At 38.1% G+C, this 26136-nt stretch overlaps 1 protein-coding gene across 6 annotated transcripts in view; it reads right to left on the bottom strand.

The window, feature by feature from the left end:
* Positions 1-26136, bottom strand: part of OXSR1 (oxidative stress responsive kinase 1) — a 75969-nt gene that overhangs the window by 47799 nt on the left and 2034 nt on the right. For 2 of the 6 annotated variants that reach the window (XM_088798261.1, XM_019727612.3), the window contains exons 2-3: positions 9525-9637; positions 5025-5133 (exon numbers count right to left, since the gene is read on the bottom strand). In XM_088798261.1, coding sequence (XP_088654387.1) covers positions 5025-5133; positions 9525-9637 — 222 coding nt within the window. The other 4 variants (XM_088798264.1, XM_088798265.1, XM_088798262.1 and 1 more) reach the window with 4 other exon arrangements.

Consider the following 26136-nt stretch of genomic DNA (forward strand, 5'->3'; position numbering starts at 1 on the left):
GAACTGACGGAAAGGACTGAAAGCAGGAAATCTTGTTGGAAGTTCATATAAGGGAGAATAAGATTCCTAGAACCTTCCTCCCCACTCTGGAAGAAGGCCACTACTTCTCTGCACCTCCAGCAGGAGACAGGCAGCTTGTGCTCTGTAGACAAAACCAGGGAGAATCCAGATACCAGGTAACATTTCCTAATACATTACCTCACTTCCCCTCTTTTTTGCTGGGATTCACAAGACTGAGCCACAAAGGGGAAAGCCCAAGGAAGAACTTCGGTTCTGCTTAGTTTAACCAATCATACATTAATCCCCAAAGCAAAGTGACTACACCAAGAGGTCACATAATTCATGCTTCTGAGAAATCAGGCCACATAAGAACTGCTTAGTAAGAAGATGACATCTGTATAAACGCCAATTGAGTTACATGTTTATAATGTAAAGAATATCTAAAATAAGGAACGCAAAGGGAGAAATTCCTACTAGGAATTAAAAATTAATACAATTTATTCATTCAACAATTAAGCCATGTTATATGCAAGATCTAGAACTGGGTGCTACAGAATACAAGATAAATAAAGCATGACTGCTGACTTTCAAGGAACTTCAGTCTGGTGTTGCAAAGAAATTGATCAACAAAGACCCTAGGCACATAAAAGTTATTAGATCTGTATTTTTTAAGCATTTGAAGCAGGAGCTCCCTTTCAAAACCTTAGACGATTTTTATTAATTTCACATCACCTAATGATCAGTGGGGATATTAAGGCAATGCACATCCCCAGTCTACGTCAAGAACACACATTATGAACAAGGCTATATAAGATGCGCCCTCTTCCCTGCGATAGCAATGTCCTTCTAGTTTCGGTCTCCCATAATGTAATTTTCATAGGTGGAGGGATGGATGATTATACCACTAAGATCTTCATCCTTAACTGGAAAATACTGGCCCCCTCTTTTCTATATGATTTCCTGAGCATCTTACCCTACAGGTACTACTTTCATTTTTCCTTTCAAAAGCTTTCTTAGTTATTAATACTCTGATTTGTAAAAATCTCACATTGCAGTTTGGTGCTAACAAATTGTAGAAATAACTATTAAGATAAAAAGCACTTTTAATATCTAAAGATTAAACTTCCTGTATTAATAAATCTCATCATTCAGTATCAAAGTTTTAATTAGAAAAAGGTAACAAAAAGCTTCAAAAGCTTCTTAGTTATTAATACTTTGATTTCTAAAAATCTTACTTTGCAGTTTGGTGCTAATAAATTGTAGAAATAACTATTTAGATAAAAAGCACTTTTAATATCTAAAGATTAAACTTCCTTATTAAATCTCATCATTCAGTATCAAAGTTTTAATTGGCAAAAGATAAGAATATTATAGTTACAGGGAAGCATCATGAAATAATTATAATATTGACACACTTAAATTTATTTTAACCATGACATCCACCTGGTTATTAGGGCTTAAGAATGACAGTTACAATTCATATTATGTTCCAATTAGCTTATCAAATTCTACATTAGTACAATGTTGCCAAATCAAAAATAAACACTGCTTTTGTTTTAAATATGTTGGCTGAAAAAGTTGATGTGCCAGAAGGTAGCCTATACAAACCTCTGTTAACTCTGGTTATATATATTTTTTTAATTATTCAAAGGGAGACCCTGCTCATCAATGGTCCTCTCCTGTCACTCTCTTTCTGCTCCATCTGTCATCCTCCGTTAGTTGCCAAGACACACCACACTCCTCCATCCTGCCTCCAGACAATTCTCTGCAATGCTCCCTCTATTTGGATCACGTCTCCCATCTTCCCTGATACCACCTCCACCTCCCATTCCACATGTCTAATTATTACCTATTCTTCATATCTCAGCTGAACATCGCTTCCTGAGGGAAGTCTTTGTTAACCCTACCACATCCATCCTCCCTCAATAAGGTTAGGTTCTCCTGGTACTTGTTCCCACGGCACCCAATACTTCTTCATGGCACTCTACACACTTGTAATTAATGATGAGGTCCACAAGAGCAAGGAATGGACAGTTTGATTCACCAATGTATTGGTGATCAATAAGTATTTGATAAATGGCATTTTAATTTATCAGCTATCTTGACAGTTTCCTCCTATTTAAAAAAAAATTAAATTTGTGCTTAGTTCTACCTTTTGTGTTCTAAATATTGCATAATGTATCTCTTCAGTGTAAATGTGTATTCAGTCTATAACTGCAAAAACGAGATTTCATTTTTCTAAAAAAAGATGCAAAATTTTTAATATTTAAAAATTAATATTTAAAAATTTTAGATATAAGATTATGCTGACTCATAAAAATGTAAATAATTATAAAAAAGAATTATTGCCTGAAACATGCTTGAAAATTATCCTCCAGGAAATATGCTGAGTGCTAGCCTGAAAAAATTGGGCACTACCCCAGGAAACCTAAGACAGAAGGGACAGAGAGTTACATCTGAAAGACATTCCACTCAGATACATGTTCTGTCCCTTCTGCAATCAGGACATATACTCACTGAGATAACAACAAGGATTCTTTAAAAAAAAAAAAAGGTCATTCTGCTTAAGAGTAGCAGAAAGGATGGGCTGGAATACAAGTATGGATGAAAGAATTAGGCAAACAATTTATTCCTATTCATCAGAGGACTGTTTAGCAAAACATTAAAAACTTTGTATTATACATTTTTGTAAATTACAATAAAGAAAATTAATATATAGGTGATCAATAACAAAAGATACAGTATTACCTAATATTCCCATATCTGTCCATACTGAAAGAACCATGCTTGACCACCATCTTGAAAGGTGGTTGGTGTTAGCAAGGCTTCCAACCAGCATATGAACAGGGCCTTTAACAAAGCAATCCAGTTTCTCCAGTGTGTCACTAATGGGATTGAAACAAAAAGGTGATTCTGGCTACACTGAAAAGCATCAAATAACAAGGGATTATTATTATTAATGACTAAAATTTCTCGTGCACCTACACAGTGACGGATGCTTTACAAATAGCATCTCATTTGCTCTTCCCCAATACCCTCAAATGCAGAAAGGTATCCCCACTTAACAAACAAGTAAACAGGTTCAAAGAATTGAAATAGTGTGCCCAATGACATAGAATTGCTAAGTAGGACAGTTAAGAATTTAATTCTAAAGCCCATACTCTTTACAGCCTATCTGGGCAAGTAAGGTGTTTGATAAGGTATGGTACTGAAATTATAAACAAACATGGATCCTCTTTTCTGTAACCCTACACTCTAGAATGGAAAAATCAGGCTCCCACACAAAATACATACGCAAACAAAAACCGAGCAGCATAATGGGAAAGTCGGTGGCTCCATCACTCTCAATCTTGCCACGACTCAAATCCATACCTTAGCAAAATGTCTAATTGTCTAATTTACTTTATGGCATAGGCCTTCAGGTAATCATAACAAAATGTTCAGTCTATACAGGCCAAGAGTCCACTGTTTGCAATCAGCAATACTTGCATTAGATTCTAAGAGCTAAAACAGAAATAACTGCAAATTCACTGCAGGATAAAGCATATAATTATGTTAATGTTGGGGACCAAGATTTTCTATGTAACAGTGTAAACTTTCACGTGTAATTTGAAAGTTTTAAATGTCTGTAATATTAAACTTGAATTGGAAGCACTAATGTCAAATCATGATTTATTTTTAATACACTGTATTTCCAAGCTCTTTCCAACCTTGTATACAAGCCCTTGCCACTAGAAGCAATGACAAAGCAGTAGCTATGAGCATCCCAAGTATCCAGGATATGCTTTCTAAATACCATTCCCCAGGAAAAAGACCAAAGTGCCTTAGAATACTGGCTGATTCTGGGTATGGGAAAAGCAATAGAAACATGAGCCTAGGAAATCTTGAACCAAAAAACAAGGAAGTTTTCAAAGATTGATGGATTCCTATCAAAAGGACACAAAAGTAAGCTTAAAGGGACTCCTCAAACTGACAAAATTTTGGACAACCTGAGCATCAAAAGAATAGAACATAATTGATGGAAAGACCCTGAATATATAAAAACCCTTGAATCTATATAATGATAGTCAAAAAAATGAAAGCCTTACCGAATGGGGGGTTGGGCAACCCTCTCATGTGCCACCATTGGAGGTGATCATTAAACTCTTTAAAAATTGGTTCTTCAATAAAGGAACCAATTATTTATCCTGCCTTTTCAGTAGGAAATACAATATAGATTAATCAATGAGCCCCAGTACATAAGGTAAAGTTCCTTTTCTCAGAAGAATGCGTTTATAAATGTAAAAGAAAGGATGCGATAAGAAAAATCACCATTCTGCAGCCCCTGATGAAATAAATGATTCAAACAAAGATTGTTAATGGATGCTAAAACCATCAGACAAAAGACTTATGGGGAACTGGATACTCACAGTGCCAAAGTGTCATCTCACAGATTACTTGCCAGCTGCAAAGGGAAGTTAACTCTTCCATGGAGGGACCTGGCTATCATAATCTTAAGCAATCAAAATTAACACCACCATTAAAGATCCAAACAAGATAGCAAACACTGCCTGACGTGATGCAATATGAACTACACAGCATCACCTACAAAATACTCTGTCCAAAAATACTTAAGTTAAATCTAATCAAGCCTTTAGTTCTACTTTTCAATTTTTGAGAAACAGAGGAATATAACTCAAGTTAAATATCACCAGGAAGAAATACATAGACCAATCCAGAATGTGGGGAATTCTGCAAGATAGTCACCATCAGATCCTTCAGACCAGACCCTGCCACAAGTTTGTCATGGAAAAGAGGAAGTGGGAGGGGACAATTCTAGATTCAGAGACATTTAAGAGGCATGACAACCAAATGCAATGTGTGAAGAAACCTGTCTCAACTCATACAATAGCATTGTTAGCAAATATTATATTCTCAGTATCTCCTCAAATGCAAATGTCTATGAAACCCAAACCAGGAGAAAAAGAACATTTTTATTAACTTTTCAACCCATGGAAGTTAACATTTCATTGTACTTTACTCACCTCCACTTAACAGCTTCATGACTAGCCACAGCTCATCTTTTACCACAAAAGATGTGTAGTAAGACACAATGTTAGGATGATGGCACTGACTCATGGCTTGAATTTCTTTCTACAAAGAAGAGGAAAAACATAACTTATTATATGCAAGCCTAAAACAACACTACAAGTTAGTGAATACAGACTGGGAACCCCAAGACTATGTGACAATCTCTCTGGGCTCTCCAAGGCCCGACCTCTTCAAGAATGGTTAAAACCAAAACCACTTAGTTTCCCTCCATCCATTCTGACTCGATTCCGTCCTATCACTACACTAGTAATCTCTGACACCAGAAACACGCACTATTTTTCACACCCTGGCACAGCACCACAGAGGCCTCCACTGGAACACATATTTTTACTTCAAGGTGCCCTTGAAAAACCATCTTGGGAAATCTGGTTTTACAGTCAGAGAGGATAATTACTAATAAACAGAGGATGGTTTTTTTGTTTGTGGGTCTTTTTGGGGTTTTTTTTCCCTTCAAAATACTGTTTCATCCCATTTTTGTGAAACAGGTTAACAATTCTCATTCTAAACTTCAGAACTATACTGAAGCAGGGCAAGAGCATAAACTAAATCCAAAGTAGAAACCTGAACTAAAATTCTAAGCTTACACAATTTCAGTTAATGGATTTAAATTAGATTTGGTATGATACTGCCTTATAAAGCCCTGTGTGAACAGGACCCAGCTCACCTTTTTAGTCTCATTCCTACTCCCTCACTTATCCTGCACTCCAACATACCCCAGTCCTATGATCCAGCCATACTAACTTCAACTGAGTCATGTTTCTTCTAACATGAACATTTTACCTTGTTGTTCCCTCTGCCTCAAATACACTTCCTTCATTATTTTGCCTAGCTAAAAAATGCCAATTCTTTCTTCTGAACTCAGTCAAAACATAAATATCATTTCCTCCCAGCTCCCCAAGTCGCGTTAGCTGTGCCTTCTCTTAGCTTCCAAGCTCCCTGTGCATGTCCTCACGTCGTGGCACATACATACTGGATAGTGCACTGGGTGCTTATTTGTGAGCTCAAATGAGAGCTAGACTGAGAGCTCCATGGAGGCAATTTAAAAGTGGATTCTTAAACATTGTAGAACTTGTCATACTATACTTTAATCGCCTATTTATTTTTCTACATCCCTCACAAAACTGTAAGCTCAATGAGAGCTGAGACTCTGTATTTCTGGCACTTATTGTGCCTGGCACACAGTACATCTCTAATAAACACGTGTTGAATAAAATGAAATCCTACAGCACTTTATACTTTTTACTTATTCATATATTTGCTCTATGACCTTGGTATTTGTTCAGTAAGATCAAGCATGTAAAAGTTACCCATAATCCTTGATTCATAATCTCTGGCTCAATAAACACCAGCTTTCCTTTTCTTATCTTCTCTAATTGAACGTCAATTCCTTTATGGCAACGACCTTGACGTATGCATCACTGCAACCCCCCAAAGTCACCAGCACAGTCATCTGTACTGCAAGCTAAGTAAATATGAAGGAAAAGGAAGAAGGAACTAAAGAAAACACCTGCCTGTTGACAGTTATACAGGATTCAAGTAGATATGATATGCACATATGGGAGGGAATACATAGGACAGCACGTACATGCCAAATGAGTAGTCAAGATATTAAATGTTACAAAAATCCATAGGAAAGAACAGTTAAGTAGGCAAGAAGTCTTCACAGAAGAGGTGGGAGCTAGATTTAGTTCTGCTGGATGTGGAGATATTACAGGAGATATGACAAGGTGAAAGGCATATAAAATTACAAAAAAAGATGAAATATGCAAGCGAGATTTTACAACACAGTGAGTAAACCTGCCTAGGGTAAATAGTTCATGCTTTCAGCAGATATTTACTAAGTACCTACTGTGTGCCAGGCACTGTATTAGGTGCTTGACCACAATGGTGAGACCTCATGAAACTTACAGCCTAGTGAAGAAGTTAGACAAATACTAATTTATAACACAGATTGATAAACAGTTTAATAGGGGAAGTACTACCGTGTTTCCCCGAAAATAAGACCTAACCAGAAAATAAGCCCTAGCATGATTTTTCAGGACAACATCCCCTGAACATAAGCCCTAATGCATCTTTTGGAGCAAAAATTAATATAAGACCTGGTCTTATTTTTGGGGAAACACAGTAGATACTACATGACCTCATCCACGAGGCAAATTATCCAAAAATAGGAGTAATCATCAGGGAAGGCTTCCAATGAGAAGTTGAACTACACGGATACTGAAATAGGAAAGACAAGTAGGTTTTTACCGGTTTTGACTGTTCAATTACCTGAGACCATATCCAAAAAGACCTTTAACTATGGACTAGAATTTAGGTTTCATCATAACAGCAATGGAAAGGCATCAAAGGTTTAACTGTACTTGTTTCATAAAACTCACTCTGGTTGTAATGTAGAAAATAAATGAGAAAAGGCAAGACCAGAGGCAAAGACTGTTTAAGGCTGCTGCCATGACCCAAGTGAGAGACGATAGTGGCCTGAAAAAATGAAAAATAGGTAATTTTTCAGTTTCCATAACTGTACTATGGTTATGTTACTATTAGGAAATGTTGGGTAAACAACATATGGAAACTTTGTCTACTACCGCTTTTGCAACTCTTCTCTAAGTTTAAAATTATCTCAAAAAAGAAAGTTAAAAAAAGGGCAATATGAATGAAAAGAAAGGGAGTCAAAAGATAACACTAAATAGGTATAAACAATAGGACTTGGTGACTCATTGGATGGTAAAGGTGAGAGACAGAGAGATCACAAGCACACAATGTAAATAGCTGGGGTCAAATTGTCCAAGGTCTTAAATGGTAAGGGTTTTGAGCTTTATCCTAAAAAAGATGCACCACACGGGGTTTTCTGATAGGAGACTATCAGACAACCATAGAATTCAAAGATAAAAAGTCTTAAATATTCCTTTTCTTCTATTCCTTTAAAGGGGAAGGAGGAGCCTTCCTTTATCTTAATTCCCATTGGAGTTATCTTTTTCCCTTTCCTTTCAAAAAATAAAAAATAAATATATATTAATGCTTTGCAAGAGTGGTATATTCATTCTGACTCAAATTTCCCAGCAGCTTCCTCAACACTTAGAAGTGAATTCCACCCCTACTAATGAAAGAGCTTTCTTCAAAGTCCTCCATTATCTGCTAATGCCAGCTCTTTTGTTTGGACTTTTCAGTTCCCCATCTGAAGCTTTTGGAAGCAATGTTTTAGTGATGACTTTTCATTTCTTCATGAAACTCACTCATCTTGATTTCTACTATTTACTCCCAATAGTATTTGCATGGAAGTTTAGTTTTCAAGTACTATGCCATCTGATCTTTAAGAAAAACCTCATGAGGTACACAAAGCAGAAGTAATATCCATTTTAAGCCAAAGAAACTGAGCATTTAAAAAGTTACACGATTTAAAAAATGATCTTATTTCCCTTGGTAAGTACCTATTACATACTTAAAACTACTCAGGATGTCATGCTGCATAAAAGAAGTACAAAACAATCCCTGTGTGACTAGCTTTTAATGCCACAGAACATCTCTTGCTGCTATTAATCCTCGGGACTCCCTTTCGTCTTCCTTCCCCTGGCCTTTGCAAAAGCCAGTGATGCGTGGGGTCATTCTCTCATCTTGCATCAGTGGTCAGAATGCAGACTGCACCATGTTCCTAGGAGACCAAAAGCCTTTTAAAGGATATTCCAGTTGACCTAGGAATCATAATTGCATGATACTATTTTAAGGAAAGAGAAGTAAGCAAGCATTGTTTATAACAATAAAAAAGAGAAAATAAGGTAATTGTCCAATACCAGAGAATAGGGTAAATGAAGTGTGGTCTACTTATTCAATGGAATACTACACATGTATTTAAAATTATATTAATTCATATTTATAGACACAGAAATAATTCTATGATAAAGTTTTCAATAAAAACAAGTATGATTACATTATCATAAATACACAAAGATGTCTAAATGTACAGTCAGAAAGATTATATAGCAAGTGTTAATCTCAGAATGAGAGGATTATAACACTTTTTTTCGCTCTACTTACCTGGATTTTTATAAATTTTATAATAAGCATTACTATTAACGAAAAAGTCACAAGCCTTTAAAAATAAAAACAAAAACTTCCAGTTATTTCCCACTCTAACATGAATATACACGAGTATATTTCTCCACTTAAGAAATATGAGATGGGGGCGGCCAGATGGCTCAGTAGGTTAGAGCGCGAGCTCTCAACAACAAGGTTGCCAGTTCAATTCCCGCATGGGATGGTGGGCTATGCCCCCTGCAACTAAAGATTGAAAATGGCAACTGGACTTGGAGCTGAGCTACGCCCTCTACAACTAGATTGAAGGACAACGACTTGGAGATGATGGGCCCTGGAGAAACACACTGTTCCCCAATATTCCCCAATAAAAAAGAAAAAAAAGAAATATGAGATGTGCATACCAGGAGTTCATCCATGCTAGTTTGACATTTCTCAAGGTTTATCCGTTTGATTGCCACCTTCTCCTTTTTAGGGGCACAATATGCTGCTTGGACCACAGCCGTTGCTCCACTCCCTAAAGAAAAACACATAAACAAATAAATAAATAGATGGACAGATAAAAACATGACATTTCTAATTCCCACACAATTTTAAAAAGAGAAGTTAATCTTTATCTTGTTCCTACATTCAACAACAGGTGCAGAAAAACACTGAAATGCAAGGTGTCAATAAAAATGAAAGCCTCAACCATTTCACAGAATTGCCAATAAATACAACCCCTCCCAAAAAAATCAAAATTGCTGAATATGATAGTGTGGGCTCACATTCCTCTGCTCCTCTCCTCTAAATACAACTAAATACCCTGGAAATAATTCAAAAGACAATCATAAAATGACTCTGAGAGGTAGAAAGAAGGTGACCGGGCTAGATCCTCCCAGTATGAGGAAAGGCATGACTGTGAGTTGACCGCATTTTCCTTTTATCTCCCATATATCATGAGTGGGCCCCAGAGTAGCCTGCAACCTGGAACCACCATCAGGGATAGACAGACAGACAAACAAATAAATGAGAAAGCACTGTTTTCTGACCAAAGGATTGTAAAGAGGCCAGCTCAGCAGAGATCTAGAGGGGAGACAGATTCCCCAATCCCTACCCAGGACAGTGGGGGACCCAATGTACTGGCAGGGTCTCCCCCCTACACCAGACAGCAGCAGGCCACATCCACCACAGAGGCAAAAGGTCCCTGTCCCATACCTGGGCAATGTCCACCCAACTGCCCTTAGCAGCAGCAGCAGAACTGGGGACCTACACCACACCCATCAGTCAGCCCAGGTAACACCTGTACAGATCAAACAGGAGCTCCTGTGGAGCCAGAAGAATAAAGCAGAAGAAATAAAGCAGAAGACACTAGCACTGCAAGAGCTTGGAAAACTAAATTACCACAGGAGTTACACAGCTCACAAAAGTAGGCCAGGGCCTCCGCACTAGACCTAAATAGAGGAACTGCCTACTAAAACAGAAGATTTAAATAGGATCAAGAGTCTCCTAACATTAGTATCCTAAATGTCCATGATACAGTAAAAAATAATAGTAACCACATGTCACATTCCAAGAACCAGGATGTCAACACCAAAATGAATCACATGCTGGAGGATTTTAAAGCAGCCATTATAAAAAATGCTTCAACAAACAATTAAGAATTTCCTTAATAAAATAATTAAAAATCTTAGTACAGATATAGAAGTTATTAAAAAAATGTACCAAATGAAAATTATATAACTGAAACATACAATTTCCAAAATAAAAAATTTGCTGAACTTAGGGACAAGATCAATAGTTTACTCAATCTAAACAACAGAGAGAAAACAGACTGGAAAAAAAAAAGCCTCAAGGAACAATGAAATAAAATACCTAAAGTCCATGTGGTAGGTAGAATAACGCCCCCCCCCAAAAGATGTCCATGTCCTAATCCTTGCAACCTGTGAGCATCACCTTATAAGGCAAAAGACTTTGCACATGTTATTAAGTTGAATAAAGGATGGGAAGATTGTCCTGGATTGTCTGGATGGGTCCAATGTAATTACCAGGGTCTTTATAAAAGGAAGGCAAAAGGGTCAGAGGAGATGAGACAATGAATGAAAGCAGAGGTCAGTGATAAGCGCCCTAAGCCAAGGAGCAAGTACTGATTGATACTATAAGCAACAACACAGATGAACCTTGAAAACACGATGCTATCTGAAAAAAATTCCAAAGACAGCCTACTGTATGACTCTATATGAAACGTCCAGAACAGGCAAATCTATAGAGACAGAATATAGCTTCAGAGTTGCCAGGGGCTGGGAGAAGGGGAGAATGGGAAGTTACTGCTTGAAGGGTACAGGCTTTCTTTCTGGGGTGATGAAAATACACTGGAATTAGTGGCGATAGTTGCAAAACACTGTGAATATACTAAAAACCAATGAATTGTATGGTTCATTTTAAAATGGTCAATTTTATTTTATGTGACTTTTATCCCAATTTAAAAATGATAAGGGAATACTACAAGCTACTTAAGTTCAAATTCAACAATTTAGAAAAAAATGAAGCAATTCTTTGAAAGCAACTACCAAAACTTAGCCAAGATGAAGCAGATAACCTGAATAATTCTGTAACTATTAAACAAATCAAATTTGTAATTTAAAAGTTATCCAAAAAGTCACCAGACACAGATGGTTTCAATGGAGAATTTTACCAAATATTTTTAAAAAAATAATTAATAGCCATTTTACACAGTTTTCCAGAAATGGAAGAAGCAGAACACTTCTCAACTCATTTTATGAAGCCAGTATTACAAGACCAAAACCAGACACAGACATTACAAGAATACTACAGACCAATATCTCTCATGTACTTAGCTGCAAAATCCTTAACAAAATATTAGCAAATCGAATCCAGCATTAGATGGATAATACACCACAACCTGGTAATATGTCTTCTAGGTAAGCAAGGCTGGTGCAGTATTTTTTTTTAAATCAAAATCAATGTAATATGCTGTATCAACCGGCTAAGGAATTAAAATCATATAATCGCATCAATAGACACAGAAAAACTTTTTTTTAAACTTTTATTTATTTAAGTGTGTTTTTCCAGGACCCATCAGCTCCAAGTCAAACAGTTGTGTCAATCTAGTCGTGGAGGGTGCAGCTCACACTGGCCCATGCAGGGATACAACTGGCAACCCTGGTGTTAACAAGCATCGTGCTCTAACCAACTGAGCTAACTGGCCGCCCCCATAAAAACTTTCTATAAATCTAATACCTTTCATGATAAAAAGCTCTCATCAAATTAGGAATAGAGGGTAACTTCTTTAACTTCATAAAGAACATTTATCTATAAAAAAACCTCACAGTTAGCAACATATTTAATGGTGAAAGACTGAATGCTTTCCCTCTAAGATTGGGGAATAGATAAGGATGTCTATTCTCATCATACTTATTCAACATAGTACCGGAAGTCCTATCCATCACAATAAAACAATAAAAAGAAATAAAAGGCATATGGATGGGGAAAGAAGAAATAAAACTGCCCCTATTTGTAGATGATGATTGTCTATAAAGAAAATCCCAAGGAATCTACAAGAAAAGCTCCTAGAACAAGAGAGTTTAGCAAGATTGCAAGATATACGATCAACACACAAAAACCAATTGCATTTCTATAGACTAACATAAACAAGTCAAAACCGAACTTATAAAACACAATACCATTTACAATGGCTCCCCTGACATGATTATTTAGGTATGAATCCAATAAAATACAAGCAGGATCTATATGCTGAAAACTACAAAATAGCAATGAAAGAAAGTAAAAAAAAAAAAGGCCTAAATAATTGGACAGACATACCATGTTCATGGATTTTTAAAAACTAAACATAGTAAAGATGTCAATACTCCCCAAATTGACTATATATAGGTTTAATGCAATTCCAATCAAAATCCCAACAAAGTATTTTGTACACATAGACAAGCTTATTCTAAAGATTGTATAAAAAAGGAAGGCGCAAGAATAGCCAACATAATAGTGAAGATGAACAAAGCTGAAGGCTTCATACGACCCAATCTCAAGACTTATTATATAGCGTAACAAGGCAGTATAGTATTGGCAGAGGGAGACACACACACACACACACACACACACACACACACCCCAGAACAAAGAACCCAGAAATAGATTCACAGCAATGTGCCCCATTGATTTTTAACAAAAGTACAAAAGCAGTTCAGTAGAGATGGGATAACCTATCAGAATAGGTGGAAAAAAAATTTAAATGATAACACACCAAATGCTGGTGGAAATATAAAAATTGGTATAGTCACTCTGGAAAATAGTTTGGCTATTTCTTTTAAAACTGAAAATGGACTTGTACTATTCAGCATTTTTATGCTTGGGTATTTATCCCAGAGAAATAAAAATATATAGTAACACAGAAATGTGTATATAAATATTCATAGCAGCTTTATTTATAATAGCCCCAAATTGGAAACTACCCAAATATCTTTCAACAGATGAATGGTTAAACGAACTCGGGTATATCCATATGGAGGAATACTACTTAGCAACAAAAATAAATAAACCACTGATATGCACAATTACTTGAGGAACCTCATGGGCAGTATGCTGAGTAAAAAAAGCCAATCTCAAAAAGTTACATATTTTATGACCTCATTTACGTAACATTCTTGAAATAGCAAAAATAATAGACAAAGAGAACAGATTAGTGGTTGCCAGGGATTAGGGATGTGGAGAGAGGGGTTAAGTACGGCTTAAAGGGACTATAACAGAATTTAGAGTGGGATACAGTTCTGTACGTTGAGTTTAGGAGTAGCTACACAAAGGTACACATGTAATAAAACTGCATAGAACTATACACACATGCACACAAATAAGTACAGTACACATATAACCAGTAAAATCTGAATTCTGTGGATTGTTTAAAAAAAGTGCCTAGGCCTCAATTCATCCCCTACCATTAAAATAATCTTCCAACACCATTTGCACAATGTCACTCCTCAGATCACTAAACCACAGCAGCTATTTGATACTGTGCTACTTGAAAACTGAACATGTTAACTTATTTTCCATACTCCAGATGCAATTTATTTTATCCCCATCTCCATGCCTTCGTGCAAGCCATTCACCCTGCTTTCTACACATTAATCCATACCTCCCCTTCCTTTCAAAGCCCAAGTCAAAACTCACCTAACTTTAAGAAACACCATGGAAAACACACTGAGATTCAAACTTAAGCTCCACTGCTATTAACAGGGTAAGTCTTCATTTCCAGACTATGTGCCTGGACATAATAATGCTCAATGTCACTAATATTTGTTTATTCACACATTATTTTACTGTTAGATATTTAAACTGTTAAAAGACATTGCCATGTCTCCTCAAGTATTTGGCATAGTGTAGGTTTATTATGCTTCTAAAGCACTTCATTCTTTACCAAAATACATGAGGACAAATTATCCCCACCAACTCCCCATCTCTACCCATCCCATTAAAACTGTAGTTTTTTCCAACGTTTTAATCACTGGTATCACCACAGACTAACCGTTCTCCTGTACAAATACTCAGCCTTGAGTAGAGATGAATTGTAAACACCAAAAAAAGGAAAAAATGTGCAATCATTAAATTCTTCCCTCTTTTCTCTCCATTCTCTCATCCATCCTCTTCCCAAATACAAAGTAATTTCACCAAAGTGTTGGCAAACAGAGCAAGGGGGAAGAAAAAGTGCTATATGTATTGTACTGTAATTACGTTAAGAAAAAGCAACTTCGGGCGGGCCCAGTGGCTCAGGTGGTTGGAGCGCCTTGGAGCGCCGTGCTCCTAACACTGAGGTTGCTGGTTCGATTCCCACATGGGCCAGTAAGCTGCGCCCTCTACAGCTAAGATTGTGAACAACAGCTCTCCCTGGAGCTGGGCTGGAGTTTGGTGTGAGCTGCCATGTGCTGGCATGGACTGCTGTGTGCTGCCAAAGGCTGCTGTGTGATGCTGCGGGCTACTGTGTGCCACCATGAGCGGCCAGTGGCCAGCATGAGTGGCCAGCAGCCAGCGCAAGTAGCCGGCAGCCAATGTGAGTGGCCGGCAGCCAGCGTGAGCTGCTGTGTGCAGCCGTGGGCTACCGTGTGCCACCAGGAGTGTCTGGTGGCCAGCGTGAGCAGCCAGCAGCCAGCGAGAGCTGCCGCAAGCTGCTGTGAGTAGCCGACCAACGACTGGCGACCGACTGCCTCAGCCGGGGGAAGCGCAAGGCTCATAACACCAGCATGAGCCAGGGAGCTGTGTCCTACACAACTAGATTGAGAAACAACAGCTTGAACCAGAGTGGGGAGGGGGAAGTGAAAGAAAGGGGGGAAGAAAAAGAAAAAGCAACTTCAATCAGAATGCTGGGGAAAATATTACCTACACACTTTCATACACAGCATTCACTTTAGAGAACACTTACTTTAATAAGACCCTGTCTCAGCCTGTGAAAGAACTAATTAGATCAACTAAAAGAAGTATATAGCAGTTTAACATCTAGGGCTTTAAAACTTAAATTTCAAAAAGTAAAAAAAGCAAAGAGCAAAATACTCTATTAGAAGGATATACATATATGTTAAGTTTTCTGAAAGGCTACACAGAAACTATTGTTTCCTCCTTTTGGCAGTCTCTATATTTGTTTCTATGTATTAGGTAGATCTGCTACATCTCCCAGTCTTGGCAGAGTGGCCTTATGTTGTCTTATCCTGTGGGGCCCCGTGTTGCAGTCTCCATGGTCACCTGAGCTGTATGTTCCAGGAGTGTCCCTTGTGTGGGTTGTGTGTGCCCTCCTGTTGTAGTTGAGCCTTGTCTGCGGTTGGCATGTCAGTGGGTGGGACTGACCCTCAGGCTTACTGGCTGTGAGGATTGGCCACGACCATGGTGTATGAGCTGCTGTGCTAGGGCTGACCCCACAGAGTGGAATTCACTCCAGTGGGTTCTGGTGCCTGCAGAGGCCACCCTTTGGGTGTGCCACTTGTGGGGCTAATTGAGTGGTATTCTGCTGTGGTTTGAAGCTGGCGACTGGGTGTGCTGGTTCTGGGGCATCTTGGGAGGGGATCTTGTGCAGGTAAAGGTCAACCAATGCCTGTGACTGGTCCAGAGCTACCTGGTAGGAGCTACAAAGCCATCCACAGTTGGTCTGTGCTGCCTGTGCTGGACCTGGAGATGTGTAGGAGAGGCCACGGTGGGAACCAAGACCAGCCGTCACCAGTACCGGGCCTGAGGCATCTTAGCAAAAGGCCCAGGGCATGCTGAGGCCTGTGCCACCTGCCAGCTGTCCATAAGGTTCAGTTACTGAAAGAACCTCAGGTTGTACAGGAGTTGGGTGGGGCAGGGAGTCATCAGCATGGGGTAAGTGGTGTTCATGGGGTTAATGGAGATTAAGGTTTGACCCCAGTTCTGAGCCTGGGGCCACTCTGCAAAAATCTCAGAGCACACTGTGGCCAGCTACCATCAGCCTGGGGTCCATGGACTCACAGGCGTTGTCCAAGAAAAGCTGCAGTGCCGACAAACATACTGCCTACCAGTTGCAAAACAAGCCTCTGGCCTTGTGCAAATTCAGTGTGGCAGAGTCCCAGCAAGTCATCATAACAGAGTGAACAGAGCTCACCAAACCAATGAAAATTCAGATTTGGCTGTGTAGGGAGAGAGCTCAACACGAGAAAGATGATATCTGCCCACTGGCTACATGGGAGAACTCAACACAGGGACAATGGTGGTTCCCCCACCCCCCAGCCCTCGCTCTGAAGCCACACAGCTCAGTTTCTTCACATGTCTCTGGCACCTCCTGAGCTGTAGTCACTACGAGGCAGCCCAGGATGAGTGCCTGGGTGGGAGACAGCCTGTGCACAGGCCCTTTAAGAGGACATCTGGGTTTCCAGCCGCCTTCCATTTCACCTGGACAGAAGAAATTCCCCACAGATCTTTAGTCAGATGCCACAGGGGCTCCTTTTCCCAGCACTGGTGCTCCCAGCTACAGAGCCTGGCGTGGGGCTAGGAACCTTGGCTCTTCAGGAAGGACCTCTGCAGCTGAGACATGTCTCCAGATTCTCAACTGTCACGTGTGGGTGTGGGGCCAGCTCGTTTTGCATCTCCACCCCTTCTACCAGTCTAAAGGTGGCTTCTTCTTTATATCCTTAGTTGTAAGACTTCTGTTCAGCCAGTCTTCAGATAGTTCTCTAGGTTGACTGTTCTAAAATTAGTTGCAATTTTAATGTGGTCACAGGCGGAGGCAAACACAGCATTTACCTACTCTGCCACCTTGTCCAGAACTCAGGATACAGAGAAACTATTAAGAAGGTTAACTGGGAATGGAAAAGGAGCATTTTATCATAAGAAAACAAAAGAAAAAGGAATAAAGTACTGATAGATGTCACAACATTGATGAGCCTTGAAAATATGCTACGTAAATATACCAAACACGAAAGGCCATAGATAGTGTAGTTCCATTTATATGAAATATCCAGAATAGGCAAATCCATAGAGACAGAAAGCAGATTAGTGGTGGCCGGGGACTAGAGTAAAGGGAGAATGAGGTGTGCTGCTAATGGATATGGAGTTGCTTTCTGGAGCTATGAAAATGTTCTGGAATTAGTGGTGATGGTTGCATAGCTATGTGAATATAATGAGTTGTACACTTTAAAAGGGATAATTTTATGGTACGTGAATATCTCAATAAAGCTGCTATTAAAACATCTCTTGAAGTACGCCACCAAATTTCTATTAATGTGCTACAAACATCAAAAATTGAAAACAATTTACAAATATAACTATATCATTCAACAGAATTTGTGTGAAGCACATATACACAACCATAGTCAACACTGACATGGATAGATCCAAATCACAATTATAACAAACTAAGTGAAAACTGTGCACAAATTTCATGTAATGTAAAATTCAAAATAAAATCTAATATTCAAGAACACATTTACCATTCAATGACATCATCCAACAGTGTACTCGAACTACTTTGACACTGGTTTAGGTACACTAACATTGCTTGATAAAAATGATCCAGTAGGCTACTATGGAGATAGTTTGCAGTTTGTCTGCTTCTTGGCTGAGCTCTCTTTATTCAGTACATGAGTAGAGGTCAAAGTTCGTCAGAGTGTTAGTACTCACCATTAAGATTCCTCCCACTCCCATCCCTTCCTCTCTTAATTCCTGCTGTGTGTAAACTCAGAAGAAAACTTATCAATTCTCTCTCTTGCCTTCAGTGAGAGGCCACTGCCCTACTCTGTGAAACACCAGGGAGCATGGAAGCTAATCAGGCAGGTCACATAGCTGTCTGGTAAGACGACAGGCATTCTCAAGTCACAGAAAAGTAATGTGGCCTCCACAGGTTACCTTTGGTCCCAGATAACAGACATCTTCTAATATGTAAATATGGTTCCTTTCTCATTTTAATTTTCACAAATGTACTGTCTCGTGGTATTCTTTTTAACTAGTATTAATTCTCAAACCAGTTATTCTATCCCCAGGTAATTCAACATTATCTTATACACATAAAATCTGAAATACCAGCTTTAAACATACTAATGCCATGTCCTACAGAAACCAAAACTACACTGTGGTTAAAAATACAGATAAAGAATATCTGATTTTAAGTTTAGTTGTTATCAATTCCTAGTCATCATTAAACACAGAATTAATTTCACTAATAATGAAACACTAAACCTAGGTATTAACCAATCATAATTGTTTATATACTAAAGTACCTTTTTTTCACTAAAAGATTCACTCACTTAATAAATCTCGCTAGGAGCAAGATATTAAATTCTGCTGTAATTTAACAAATGGCCAAAAGACAAGTTGCTAACGTTTCCCACACCTGATGATAAAGAGACGTGTAGGCTCCAGTTCTTCAACAACCACTTTCATTGACTGCCATATGATCTTCCCAAAACAAAAACCAAAATATTGTTCAGCAATCACAAATATTTTAAGGTACTAACATAAAAGATTATGGTGATGCAATAAAAACTCCCTACTTTCAATACCACTAATTCAGAACAGTCAATCACGTTCTGTCATCTCAAAAAAATTTACTTAACAGAAAATACAAACTACTCATGTAATTATGAGGATAGGGAAGAATATCTTAAAATGTATAATGATTTTAACTACTCATCAATTTTTACAAGAATTTTAAAACAGGATTAGAGATACAAATTTTAAAACATTTATCTCTTCATGTGGAATTTTTCAAACTACAAGTCAACTTACTGAGCTTCACCATCATTTTTCTTCAATAGAATCAAAAAGAAAACATCAGTCTGCATTGCACATAGTAAAGAAAATGCTATTTTGGAAAACTTTTATTTCAGTACAAACACACATGCGAATGTATAAAAGGTACCTCTTAGAAATGGCTTTAGTCAAAGTGTGAAGGCTACTGCCCTAATGACCTCTAATAAGCATTAGTCTAATATGAATAATAATACAATGGAAAATGTAAAACAATTTCCAATAAAACAGCCTAATCCAAACTGTCACCATATTACACCATGGTGCATCTCAATGCACCATTCCCTATGTCCCCACTTCTTCACTCCTCTTCTGTCCTCTCCTAGTTAGTTCTTAACTTCAGTCTTAATGTACATTACACACCAGAATGGATTTATGCACAAAAACATGAGTGAACTATCTCCTAAAGTCCTTCAAACTGGCTAGCTTCATCTCTTGAGACAGAAAAGAACCTACGCAAAGACATGAGGACTAAAAAAACATTCAGAGTATCTCTCTCCACTTTACTGGACTCAAAAATTTAAGAGAAAGTAAAAAATGCATATTATTCTGTAAGGAAAAAATAAATCAAATGAACCTTATCAGTTGAAGATATTTCCCCCAAAATTTTGGCCAGCCATCACTGTAGCAGATGCATGTTCTAAAAATTTTGTTTTTAAGTATTCTGTAGTAAGGTTTTGCATTCACTAAAGAACTAGCCCAGACGGTTCATTCTGAAAGATGAGTAAGGCACTGTCACCTGAACCATGGAAAATACAGGAACTTACAATTTTGCAAACACTTCTCTAAATAAGGCCTCTTGTCAGAGTCACGCTGAAAAGTAAAGCTTCTAGAACTGGTGAAACAGATGTAAGAATAGTCATCATAAAAATCATGCCATTCTCTCCACACAAAGATGAAAATAAAGACATACTACCATATGCTTTGAGTAATTATTCAAGCAGCCTGATGGTTTTGCAATGAGTCATCCCTCTCTCCTGTTCACTCTGGTGATCTCTCATCTGAACGGATGCTAACTCTTACATCCTTCTGGATGCTCCAGCCAAAAACCTTCAAATCTTTTCTCATCTAATCCTAAGGGCAGAACTCTAACTTCAAAATATGTTATATCCAGCATCTGACTGCTTCTCACTACTTCCACTGCTACCTCTCTCTCCCCTCTGGATAACCTCTCCTTCCACCCTTGCACCATTTACAAAACTATTCTCCAGCCCAAAACTATTCTCCAGCCCAAATTCTCCTTTTCAAAATAAGTCAGGTCGTATCAATTCTCTGCTCAAAACCGGCAATGATTTTTCCATCTTACTCAAAGCAAAAGCCACCCACAAAAGTACCCAGAATGACTGCCGAGGCTTCACACGATCTGCCGGTCAGGACCACTTCAGATCGCTCACCTGCCCACCTCTCACCGTCTCACTCTGCGCCAGCCACTCTCAGCTCCTTGTCCCTTAGTCACGATGCTTCTACTTCAAGGCTTTGCTCCTGCAGTTTCTCTGTTTGGAACACACTTCCTGCAGATAACCACAGCATTCACTTCTTCGCCTCCTTCAGGTTTTTCCTCAAATGTCACCTTCTTAGGGAGGCTTTCACTGACCTATTTAAAACTCACCTCTATCCCTAGCAAACCCCAACCCCTTTCCCTGCTTTATTTTTGTCCTTCACCACCACTCGATTATAAATTCCAAAAAAGCAGGGATTTCTGTCTGCTTCACTGCTGTATCTCTAGCATTCAGAACAGTGCCTGACACATAAGAGGAATTCCCAAATATCTGTTGAATAGATTAATCAATAAAGTAGTGGCATGTATTTTCAAGAAAAAAATGACTTTCTTGGGGCAGAACAAACACAAAACAGGCCCGTTTTCATGGGCATTACCGCATAATTACCACCATGAGCATGAATTTTTATTCAACACTTACTCTGTGTACCAAGTACTATGCTGAGCACTTTCTATACTTGCTTTTCTTTTTCCCATTTAATCCTCACAGTAATCCCACGAGTTAGGTATTACTGATCTTACAAAGCAGTACAAGAAAAGCAATGGAAGCAAAAGTAAGACTTAATAAGAGGCAGAATGGGGTCCAGAAACCAGAACTACATGATGGTTCAACACCATGCTCTTAATTGGTAGGCAGCTGCCTCTTTAAATTAAAGCTAACATTTATTAACTGATTACTATGTGTCCGGTTAAATTATTTACTTGCAATGTCTTAGTTAACTACTTTAATTAAAAAGGAAAAATGAGGCCAACATTTTTAGTTGCCTATCCAACATACAATTTTCCCTTCTCCTTTAATAAAAGAAACTTTGACCTGCTTTGTTGGAAGTAATCATGTGCCCAGCTGAAAAGCTTAATTTCACAGCCTCCCGTGCAAATGGCCAAATTACACACTTCCAATAAAACAGACATGGAAGTCACTGAGTAAGGCTTCCAGGAAAGAAAGTCCTTTGAAAGGGAGCCAAATGAGTTGTCACGTGCCTTTGTCCCTTTGCCATATTCTTCCGGCTTGGAACACAAGCACGAGGCGAGGAGTGGAACAATTATCTTGCCACTGTGAGAGAGTCACATGCTCAGTGCGGTGGAGTGAAAAACGGGGAGCCTGGGTGCCCGATGGTAGCTAGGCTGCCACTCCAGTTTTCTTGTTATATAAAGAAGGAAAAAGCATTTTATTCAGCTACTATTATTTGTTTCCCACTACATGAAACCAAACGCAATCCCTGTTTGCTACAACCTTATGAGGTTGTGGGCCCCAAACTGGCCTTAACGGAAATGTCACCACAGCCAAGTCTTTCAATAAGGGGAAGAAAATACACTTAAACATTAAGCATCACTCTACTGAGACAGTCGCATTATGTCTTTCACATTTATGGAGGGGCTAGATAGAGGTAGGATCCTGGGATCTGCATTTGGAAACCACTACTTTAGACATCAAAATGTGTGGCTAGTGAACAACTAATGAAAATAAAAAAGGAGAGGGGAAAGTAGAGAATCAAGCTAGTGGGTTGCCTTCACCAAAGTGTCACAGCTGGGTGAATCATAGCTTACTAAAAACAGATCTTAAAGAACGATTTTTCTAAACCTAGTCTAAGGTAAACAGCAAATGTTTATCAAGACTTTTCAAGATGCATTCCAATAAAAGCCACATGGCACAGCCCCGGACAGACTGGTTTCCCACTTTCCCCATCATATTGTATTACTGGCAATAATACCATGGGTGGCAGGGCCTTATACAGTCGTACTACCATGTCCAACACAAATCCTTAGATCCATCAAAACATGAATGAGATCTGGAAGTAAGAAAAAAAGATGCAATGATGTTGCACTAAGCATTAAAACAGGTTCAAAATATTTGTGTTACAAGATTTCAAATTGAATACTATTTCATGACAATACCAAAAATGTAAGGACAAGGAGAAAGAGAAAAGAGTCAGAGATAATAACAGCAACCGTTTTACGAAGCATTCAATACAAGCTAAACGCTTTCCACAAACAATTACACTTAATCTCCAAACAGCCCCACTAACATGGGTACCATTATCCCTTTTTAGAGGCAAAAAGCTAACACTAAAACCAGTTGTATAAATTGCCCAAGATCACATACATAGGTGGTAAGAGGTAAAGCCAGGATTTGAATCCAGTCAGTCCAACCCTCAAGCCCATACTCTTAGAGTTGCTTCAACACATGTCAAATATAGTACAACACTGGGTCAGAAAATCTAATACAATAATAGAGGTTAGGAAGGAGCTCAAAAACACTGAAAAGATGAATGATTTATAGTGAGAATAATACTAACATTTTTTTAGAAGTAATTATACTTAGAGAACTTCAAATTTTGCCAAAGCACGCTTGTTATAATACAAGTCTTTGAAAGGAAGTCCTTTGAATTCCCAATCTGTATGCTTTTATTATATTCAAGGAAGGAAATTTTCTTTCCTCTAATAGGATTTTGCCAGAAAAAAAGATAACAAAACAGAATGTAAGAAATTAACCCCCCGAATATTATAGTGCTAAGCAACATGTGTGGAAAAAACTTACAGCTCAAACAAATATGCTGTGATGAGAAAGAACATACATTATACCATGTCCTTAAAATACAATCCTTTGACAACAGAAAATTCAAATGATCCCTGAAACCTTTTTTTCTGGACTCGATCATTTGTTCCCTGAAAAAATTTAGTGGAACCTGAAGAAATCGAAAGATTTATTTTGAAGACTACAACTGATTACAAAATACTGTATTCCAAACATTTCAGCATGGAAGCAAAGTTAGAATAAGAATACACTGCTTTATTGAGACTTGCAACTCGTACTAGGCTGTAGTTCGCAGAAAAACTTTTTTTTCCTCCCTGTTGGAAAGATGGGGTGAGAGTGTGTGTGGAGTGGAGTGGAAGGATGTAAGGAACTTTCAGAAACTTACTAATGAGAGGGAGAACATTAAAAAAAACTACAAAATAGGATACACAAAAGAGAATAAATCCTACTACATCCAAAAAGGTTATCTACAAAATATTTGCTCCTCTCAGATCTTTTTCATTGTAAGAATATTTCCTTTAATTTGTCAGGCTATTACCACCATCTTCCAGTTTATATCCGAAAACAAATACAGATGCAGGAACAAGGATTCTGAATTAGACAACAGGAGAGGTAGACACCAGTATTGGCTCTGCCACTAATTAGCTCTGCGACTTTAGACAAGTCATTTTACCTTTCTATGTCTGAGTGTCTTCATCTATAAAATAAGACGGTTCACCTTATCTCACACCATACAGAAAATTAACTCAAAATGTATAAGAGGCCTAAATGTTAGAGCTAAGACTATAACACTTAAAATAAAACATAGGAAAAAAATCTCCATGATGTTGGATTAGTAAAGATTTCCTAGATACAACAAAAGCACAATCGATAAAAAAAAATGATAAATTAAACTCTTATCAAAATTCAAAACTTTTGTGCTTTAAAAGACATTAAGAAATTGAAAAGACAAACTACAGTATGGGAGAAAATATCTGAAATCACGTATCAGGTGAAAGATTCATATCCAGAATGAATACATACACACAAACCCTTATCGTTCAATACGAAAACCCAATGCGCAACCCAAATGGGCAAAAGATTTGAATAGACATTTCACCAAAGAAGATATATGAAAAGCTAATAAGCACACAAAAAGATGCTCAGCGTCATTAGTCATTAGCGAAATGCAAAACAAAACCACAATGAGAGTCTACTTCACACCCGTTAGGATGGCTATAACCAAAACGACAAACAAATGGTGGCAAGGATATACCGTGTTTCCCCGAAAATAAGACCTAGCCAGACCATCAGCTCAAATGTGTCTTTTGGAGCAAAAATTAATAATATAAGACCGGGTATAATGTAATATAATATAATACCTGGTATAGTATAATATAATATTGGGTCTAATATAATATAACACCAGGTCTTATATTAATTTTGCTCCAAAAGACACAGTAGAGCTGATGGTCTGGCCAGGTCTTACTTTCAGGGAAACCTTCATACATCACTGATGGGAATGTAAAATGGTACAGGCACTATGAAAAGTCAAACATAAATTTACCATCTGACCCAGCAATTCCACTCAAGAAAAATGAAACATGTTCACATGAAGATTTGATGTGAACGCTCACAGTAGCATTATTGCAAATAACCAAAAAGCAGAAATCCAATGTCCATCAAGTGGTATCCAAAAACACAGGGAATAATGTATAATACAGGCTACAACATGACTGAACCTCAAAAATAATTATGCCAAGTTAAAGAAACCAAACATAGAGGATCACATATTATATGATTATATTTACATGAAATGTCCAGAAAAGGCAAATCTATAGAGACAGAAAGTAGATTTGTGGTTGCCTGAAGCAGGGGGTGGGAACAGGGAGTGACTACAAATGGATGTGAGGCATCTTTTTGGAATGATGAAAATGTTCTAAAATTGGATTGTGGTAATAATTGAACAGCTCTGTAAATTTACTAAAAAACTATAGAGCAGTACATTTAAAACAGGTGGAGTTTATGGTACATAAATGATAACTTCATAAAATTGTTTTAAAAAGTGAAAAAATATTATGGTAAGTCAAAGAAGCCAAACGCAAAAGACCACATGTTATATGACCCAATTTATATGAAATGTCCAGAAAAGGCAAATCTAGAGACAGAAAGTAGATGTGTGGTTGCCCGGGGCTCAGAGTGGGAACAGGGATTAACTATAACAGGCAAAAGGGATCTCAATTGGGTGATGAAAATATCCTGAAGCTGGATTACGCTGATTGGTGTGAACAGAGTAAATTTACTAAAAATCACTGAATTTTATACTTAAAAATGGGTGAATTTTATGGGTTAAATTATATGCCTGTAAAGTTATTTTTAAAAATAAGGTGGTCTATTCACACCCACCAAGAAATGCTACTTCCTGTCAAAAAAACAACAACACAGTGATCAAATCACATTTGAGTTCTTAACCTTTTATCCATGGACCACTGAGAATGAGATGAATACCAACCCTATCCCTGAGGGCTGACACTCCCTTTTTCCCCAATCCCGAACACCCTATTGGTCTGAGAACACCAGTCTCTAAAATCGCTCGAGTCCAACGCCACCTTAATAGCTAATGGCATTAAGAATGACCACAAGCATGCTCTTCACCCCAGAAGGATATACACCTTACCAAAAAGGAAAGCAAAACTCCTCTTCTGACACGATCATAGGGACCCGTCTTTACTTTTCAGACATCACTTTGGAA

This window comes from Rhinolophus sinicus, chromosome 5 (assembly GCF_057876585.1).
Source record: "Rhinolophus sinicus isolate RSI-liver-muscle chromosome 5, RSI-T2T, whole genome shotgun sequence".
Lineage (NCBI taxonomy): Eukaryota > Metazoa > Chordata > Mammalia > Chiroptera > Rhinolophidae > Rhinolophus > Rhinolophus sinicus.